This window comes from Cyprinodon variegatus, unplaced genomic scaffold, assembly GCF_000732505.1.
Source record: "Cyprinodon variegatus isolate N-32 unplaced genomic scaffold, C_variegatus-1.0 Scaffold1958, whole genome shotgun sequence".
Lineage (NCBI taxonomy): Eukaryota > Metazoa > Chordata > Actinopteri > Cyprinodontiformes > Cyprinodontidae > Cyprinodon > Cyprinodon variegatus.
Window position 1 is genome coordinate 1 of NW_015152411.1, and position 7,830 is coordinate 7,830.

The window sequence follows — 7,830 nt, forward strand, 5'->3', positions numbered from 1 at the left end:
ATATATATCGTTATTGAATTATCGCCCAGCCCTATTAGAATATCCTAAAATGGTAGAGAGACAAAAATAATTGCCACTGTACCAGTGGAAATACATGGTAATAAAACAACAAGTGATACAAATTTGGAACAGATATTAAAATTAGACATTTGTTAATTGATATCATTTGAAATCTGGATCATGAACAAAAGAATGAGATCCCGGATAAAGGTGGCCGGGCTCTCCCTTAGATTACATGAGGAGCTAGGTCATTCTGGAGAGGCTTGAAGTAGTGCCTCTTCTCCTCCACATCTAGAGGGGTCAGCTGAGGTGGCTCGGATATCTTTTTCGGATGCCAACTGGAAGCCCCCCTCGGAAGGTGTTCCAGGCACATTTCACCGGGAGAAGGCCTAGAGCAGAGGTCATGGATTTTACCTGCTGGGTAATCCGGAAGCAGCCTGATTTTAAAAATGTATAAATTACGGCATGTTGTCCGACGACAGTGTGTAAAAGTCACTTGCACCGCTTCTCCTGTTAAAATGGTAAAGCCCTCTAGAGTGTTCAGCATTTGTATCACTACACTTGATACAAATTAGCCAATTAGCTTTGTCAGTCTGGGCTGCTGCTGCTAGCTACTTTTGGAAACAGCAGGCAAACATGTGGCAAGCCAGCCGATGGGAAAGGAGAAGACAATGAGAAAAAGAAAGCAGAGAAAGTGTGGACTGCTGGACGAACTGTGGTGAACTGGTGAAAGAAAATTAAAATGGTGTGCTCACATTTGAGTATGTTTGGCTCAACCTGCTGCAATGAAGCAGGATTCTCCACCATGAACAGAATCAAAAATAAATATCGATCCAGGCTCAAAATGAGCACCTTGATACGTGCTTGAGAATGGCTTTGTGTCCATTAAAACCCAGGTTTAAAGCCTTGCAGGTCAGCCTAAAGACCACTGCTCTCATTAAACAATACAAAAGAAAGAAAAAATAACAAACGGTCAGTTTAGGTGTTTTATGAAATATATAAATCAGGAAATTGTCTATATACCAAATTGAACGACTGTTGTTCTCTACTCTAAAAAAATGTTTTTAAATGGAAAATGTTTCTATTTTTCTTTTATTTTTCATTTAAAAATTCAATGTATAACATGGATGCATAAACACCTCATCTTATTTCAGTGTTAAATTCTGTTTAAAGTAATGGATTATAATTAAAAATCTCGGAGGATAACCCAGGACACATTAGAGGGACTATGTCTCTGTAATGTATCTTATGCAATGATTCCTTGTTTCGTAGTAGGCATTAAATCATGATGTTCAACACATTCTTTTAAGGCTTTGAATAATAATGCTCTTAATTTCCCAGAAAAAGTGCATAACTTTTTGAATGTGAAGTCAATTCTAGGAATTCTTTGTTTAAATCTTTCCAAAAAGGATATTGAAGCTGTGATGGGATTAAATTGAGTTCATAGAGATCTCTTTGGCATCTCTGTGTCAGATCACAAAGAGACACAAAAGCTGAGAAAGTCTGAGAATATTATTAGATCTTGTTAGGATATTTTTTACAACTTGAAAGGAGTGCTTGTGGAGAGCATACAATATACTATATACAATGCTTGCGGGTTTTTGGGAGTTTGACCAGTCAGTCCACATGTGTTTTGTGGATCTGTAGAAGGATTTAGAATGTGTCCCTCGTGGTGCCCTGTGGGCTGTGCTCTGGGAGTACGGGGTCCGCAGTCCTCTGTTAAGGGCTGTCCACTCTCTGTATTAATGCAGCAGGAGCTTGGTTCGCATTACCAGCAGTAAGACAGACCTGTTCCTGGTGTATGTTGGTCTCCACCAGGGCTGCCCTTTGTCACCGGTTCTGTTCATTACATTTATGGACAGAATTTTGAGGCACAGCCAGGGACTGGAGGGTGTCCCGTTTGGGAATCTTAGGATATCATCTCTGCTGTTTGCAAATGATGTTGTCCTGTTAGCCTCATCAAACCAGGGCCTTCCATGTGCACTGGGCGGTTTGCAGCCGAGTGTGAAGTGGCCGGGATGAGGATCAGCACCTCCAAATCCTTGGCCTTGATTCTCCATCGGAGAAAGATGGAATCCCCTCTTCAGGTCAGTGGAGAGTCATTGTCTCAAGCGGAGTTCAAGTATCTCTGGGTCCTCTTCACGAGTGAGGGATGGATGAAGCATGAGATTGATAAACGGATCGTTAAAACATCAGCAGTGATGCATTCGCTGTATCAGACTGTCGTGGTGAAGAGGGAGCTAAGTCAGGGGGGAAAGCTCTCGATTTACCGATTGATCTTCGTTGCCACCCTCACCTATTGTCATGGGATCTGGGTAATGACCGAAAGGACAAGATCACAAATACAAGCAGCCAAAAGGAGTTTCCTTCGCAGGGTGACTGGGCAAACCCTTTAAGGTTGGGTGAGGGCTCAGTTACCAGGGAAGAGCTGGGATTATAGTCATTGCTTATCCATATCGAAAGGGTCCAGTTGAGGTGGCTCGGGCATCTGTTTTGGAGGTCTCCTGGTTTCCACCCTCGGGAGTTGTTTCAGGCATGTCCCATTGGGAGGAGGCCTTATGGAACACCCAGGGCATGCTTGAGGGACTATGTCTGTGAGCTGGCCTGGTGTCGCCTCTGGATCTCCCCAGAGCAGCTGGAGGAAGTGTGTGTGTAGACTGGGAAGTCTCTCTGCTTAGACTACTGCCTCTGTGACCCAGCCCCAGATAAAGCGGACGAAAATTGATTGATAAATATGATATATAGCCATATACTATATACACAGTTGACTGTGTGTTAGTGTAACTCAGGAGGTCTGGAGATGCTACGTCAGTATAGTTTCTAGGTCCTTAACAGGGGAGGGAGGGAGGCAGTGTCAGTGTCACGGGGTCTCTGGGCCTTCTTGATAAGGTTGGTAGTGATATAGAAGAAACTGCTCTTGTGGCGTGAGATTTTGGTCATGATGAATCACCACCTCCTGCCAGAGGGAAGTAATTGAAATAGTTTGTGGCTGATGTGCGAGGGCTCAGCCACAATCTTCCCTGTATGCCTCAGATACCTGGAGGCACACAGATCCTGGAGAGATGGAAGATTGCAGCCAATCGCCTTCTCTGCAGACCAGATGACCTGTTGCACTCTGCCCTTGTCCTTGGCGGTGGCACCAGCGTACCAGATGGTGATAGAGTAGGTGAGGATGGACTCAATGATGGAAGAGTAGAAGTGCACCATCATAGTCCTTGTCAGGTTTAATTTTTTCAGCTGCCGCTGGAAGTACACCTTGCTGGGCTTTTTTGGTGAGGGAGTTGATGATAAGCTCCCACTTTAGGACCTGAGAGATGAAAGTTCTTAGAAAGCAGAAAGACTCCATAGTGTCAATTGTAGAGTCACAGAGGGTGATGGAGATAGCTGGGGCTGAGTTCTTCCTGAAGTCAACAACCCTCTCCAATACTTTTAGAGCGTTGCGTTCCAGGTTGTTCTCTCTGCACCAATTAGCCAGATGGGCAACCTCCCACCTGAAGGTGGACTCGTCATCATCAGAGATAAGTCCAATGAGAGTGGTGTTGTCCGCGAACTTCAGAAGCTTGACATACTGAGGACTGGGGGTGCATCTATTGGTGTAAAGGGAGAAGGGCAGAGGAGAAAGAACACAGCCCAAGGGGGAACCAGTGTTGATGAGCTGGGAGTCTGAGACATGTTTTCCCACCTTCACATGCGGCTTCCTGTCAGACAGGAAGTCTGTAATCCACCTGCAGGTGGAGTCAGGCACAATCAGCTGCGAGAGCTTCTCCTGAAGCAGAGCTGGGATGTTTTTATTGAAGGCAGAGCTAAAATCAACAAACAGGATGCTGGTGTAGATACCTGCGGAATCCAGGTGATGGAGGATGTAGTGAAGGGCCAAGCTCTGTAGGAATACTGTTGTGGTCCAGGAGGGGGTCGGCGATCTCTTTCAGGTGTGAAAGCACAAGGTGCTTAAAGGACTTTATAACTACAGAGGCCAGGGCGACACGTCTAAAGTCATTAGGTCCTGTCAGCTTTGGATTCTTGAGAATAGGGATAATACTGGAAGTGTAACAAGTCCTTATTTCTTAGGGGGTTGATCACAAACTATTTGAATTTCAACAAGTTTAGGAAATATATGGAGTCTTTTTCAACATTTCTCCCCCTCCTTATTTTTTGTAGCAGGGATTAAGAACCTCTAAAAAAATGGCTTTTGTAAGGTAAAACCTAATCCTGACTATAATAATAAAATTATACAAAAATTACACATCCACACACATATTGCAATCAGTCGTCTTTGCCCTGCTTCTATTTAATGCCAGTAAACAGTCTTACCACTACTTAACACATGCAATATGGTTAACAGGCTATGCAAGTTTGTACATATATATTCCCTGCATATACATGTTAGATTTTGAACTGCTCTAATAAAAATAAGTTTTAATGCAAAACAAAAACACCCACAAACAATAACCCTACACGCAGTAGTTGTCAATATACTTCACCTTTTGAAAGCTACAGCAGGGAAAATGAAGAGCAAGTACAGACTTAATGCAGATATGGTAAATTTAAAAAGAATCCATTTGTAAATTTTTTCTCACCTCACCATAATTTCCATTCAGATGTGGAGGGCGTGGCCCTAGGAAGAAGGTAGTTAGTGGAAGCACTGGCACTGGTACTGGGATCTTAAACGTTGGGTACTTTGGTTATTGGTTAACAGTCGATTAAGCACTCTGTCCTAATAGCAATTATTATTATTATTTATTTTTTTAATGATAATATTGAGACGAGTGGCATGAGAGAATATTGTAAATATTACATTGATAATCAAGAGTAACTTTTTGGTTCACAACAGGGCAGAAAAAGTCAATATTGCACTTTCAACCCTTTAAATATTTTTTTTGCATTGTCTGATTGTTGTAAACCAGTCTCTAGACGTCGGTAGTCACAGCATCAAAAAGTTTGGGAACTCTGCTATAGTTCATTTGACCATCCAGCCTGAACGCACAGGAATATGTTGTATCTGCCTAGGCTACTGTCTTTGCAGTACTTTATAACTTCTGTTCATTTGCATATTTGCAGGGAATTTGCACTCCTCAAGCCAACCGTACTAAAAATACATTCTTTGTACATTATGAATAAGACTTTAGACTCTATAGCTTCACTTATCTATCTAACCCAGTATTTCCTCCTCAGTTCTGAATATAAAATAATCTAGTTGTGCAAAAATTATTACTCTTAAATAGAAAATCACAACTGAGAGTGTGAATCCACGAAAGAAAGATACATTAGGACCAAAACATCATTTTTTTAAAAATGACCAGCATCCTGCGTCATTCTGCCTTAAATGGATGAATTTATGGAAACCGTTCCATAGTGGATGTAGCTGATCTTATCTCGATAACTAATGATTGATCAAAAAAATGTTTATCTTGCAGTTTCTCTTTTTCACCATGGATGAGTTTGTTCAAGATATATTAAGTCAGTGGGAACTAAGTGAATGGATATACAGATTTAAAGGTAAGCTTTAAGTCAGTGTTGCAAGCTCTGTAATGTATCTGTAATATTCTGCCTTAAAGCAATAGAAAGACAAGACAGCAATATCACAAATTATCTTGTTATGTCAAGGAAATATTTAGATCAGTAAAAAAGAACAGGACTATCAGTTTTCTGTTATTGCCTTCATAGTGTTTTAAACAATGCAAACATAAAAAAACAATTGTGTGTAGGTAAGAATTAACAAAATGTGATTTAAAATTTTTTTTTGCAGATCACGCAGTAGACCATGAGAGTTTTTATTATCTTGAAGATCAAGACATCAATGAGCTGATTCCAAAAGTCGGACCAAGAGTTAAATTCAAGAAGAGACTCAGGCAGTTAAAGGTAAAAGACAAATAAGAAAGTGGCTATCATATCCCTACATGTCTATAGATTATGCTGTTTTAGGTTCACTTAAATTATGACCATCCATCCATCATCCATCCATCGACTGCAGCTTATCATCAGGGTCAAGTGTGGCTGTTGAAAATATCTCCAGGAGTCAAAGTTTTAAAGACAGGGTACTCCCTGTCAGTCCTTTGCTGGGTCCTTGTGGATATTATAGCAGATTATGAGATCAAGTGTGGACATTGATGGTGTTTACAGATAAATCTTAATTTATCATTATTATTAAATAACTGTTTTTAAAGACTAACAGTCCCCTGGTTTGCAGAAAAATCCTTCTAACCAGCAACAAAGACCACTGCCAGATAAAGATGATCTGTCCTTGGTGTAATTTGTTACATTTTCTTTTCATCTTTTATCCCATTATACACAAACTATTTTCTTTTCTTGAGGCTTGAAAACTATAACCATTTTAATGATTTAGGAGTAATGTTTTCCCTGTACTCTTGCTTTCAAGTGTTGGCCTGCACTTATATTTTATCGGAAAGAAACATTATCCTTAAGAACATTTGAACATTATCAAAGCCTACTGAAATTGGTTTGAGTTATTTCTCTGCTTTTTCCCAAGCCTTTGCATTCATCAAGAGTTACAGGTAAGCAGCACAATATGTCATACTATGTTTTGTACAATATGTTTGTCTTATGAAACAATCCTATGAAAATTGCAAACATAAGATCTATTTTTCTAACTAGGAAAGAGAAAGCTGGGCATTGAGTCTAGTGATGATCAACCTGCAGCAAAACAACAGTGTGGGGCAGACCAGTTTTCAGGTTTAAACAACATTTACTGTGGAGCCTTGTACAAGTTGAAACTGTTTATACCACAAACTTAACAGCATGCTGGTGGAATTATAGACAAAATGTTTTTCTTTTTTTGTGTAACCTAAGAAATAAAGATTCATTTGATTTTATAGTTGTGAATAACGATCTTTGGTCCTGCTCATTTTTAACAGAAGAATCAATAGAAGAATCAATATTGTCTGAAGTGAAAAAGATCATGGTGAACGTCTATGAAAACCTGCCCAAAAAAGATTATACCAAGCTCATTAATTTCCTGAAGTGAGTATTTTTTTTCTTCGTTCATGCAATAGTCCTATGAAGCTTGGGAAGCATTTTATTAATTATTAGTTAACTCTATTATCCTAATTACCCTCATAATACTAAAAAGGTTATTCAAATTCCAACCTTATTAATCCAAGAACCTGTGCATTATGGTGAAATTAAAGGTCTCTAAAATCACACAAATCATCAAAGCTTGAGTGGAAGTTGTGCTATTGACATGCAGTGTAAAGCAGTTATTTTATGTATAAGAAGAGTAAAATGTAAGAGAGAAGTATTCACACTCTATAGTGTGAGTTGAGGTCAGTATTTTGTTTTCCTGCAAAACAAAATCAGAAGTTTTTTTCCAACTAAAAAAATTAGTTGGCTGTCTGAAGCAAAAGAGAATATGTCACACCAGAGACTGCAGCACATGATAATGATTTTGATCCGCATAAAAAGGTGATGAAAAAGGAGCTTAAGCTGACCTTACAACACTAGTTTCATTGCAGAAAACAGGTTAAACTGATATTCTGAAGGACACAGAATGACATTCTGTCATGTTTGGCTTAAGGTTCCTAACCCACATGCAGAACACACTGAAGCAGGAGAAAAGTTCTAAGGTTTATTGAAATATTTCTGTACAAGGAATAAACAGATCCAGGGGTTAATCAGATCCAGGACTGGTCATGAGTGGGTCCACTGCAGAGGGGGACAGTGGAGTTAGTGGATGTCCAGGTAATTTGCAGGATGTGAGTGAGCAGGACAGTACCTGTTCTGGATTTAGAGCTGAGGGGGGGAACCTTGATGGTCCAGAGGCTGTCGGCAGGCTGAGGGCTTGGCGGAGGCACAGCTTGGTTTGAGTGTTTGCTG

The 7,830-nt window shown here is 40.2% G+C and overlaps 1 protein-coding gene across 1 annotated transcript in view; it reads left to right on the forward strand.

Annotated features, from left to right (window-relative positions):
- Positions 1-5,429: 5,429 nt before the first annotated feature.
- The window catches only part of LOC107104929 (nuclear GTPase SLIP-GC-like), a 16,084-nt gene continuing 13,683 nt past the window's right edge, over positions 5,430-7,830 (forward strand). Inside the window, exons 1-5 of the mRNA XM_015405047.1 lie at positions 5,430-5,496; positions 5,747-5,859; positions 6,488-6,512; positions 6,613-6,690; positions 6,885-6,978. Coding sequence (XP_015260533.1) covers positions 5,430-5,496; positions 5,747-5,859; positions 6,488-6,512; positions 6,613-6,690; positions 6,885-6,978 — 377 coding nt within the window. The remainder of the gene's footprint in view (positions 5,497-5,746; positions 5,860-6,487; positions 6,513-6,612; positions 6,691-6,884; positions 6,979-7,830) is intronic.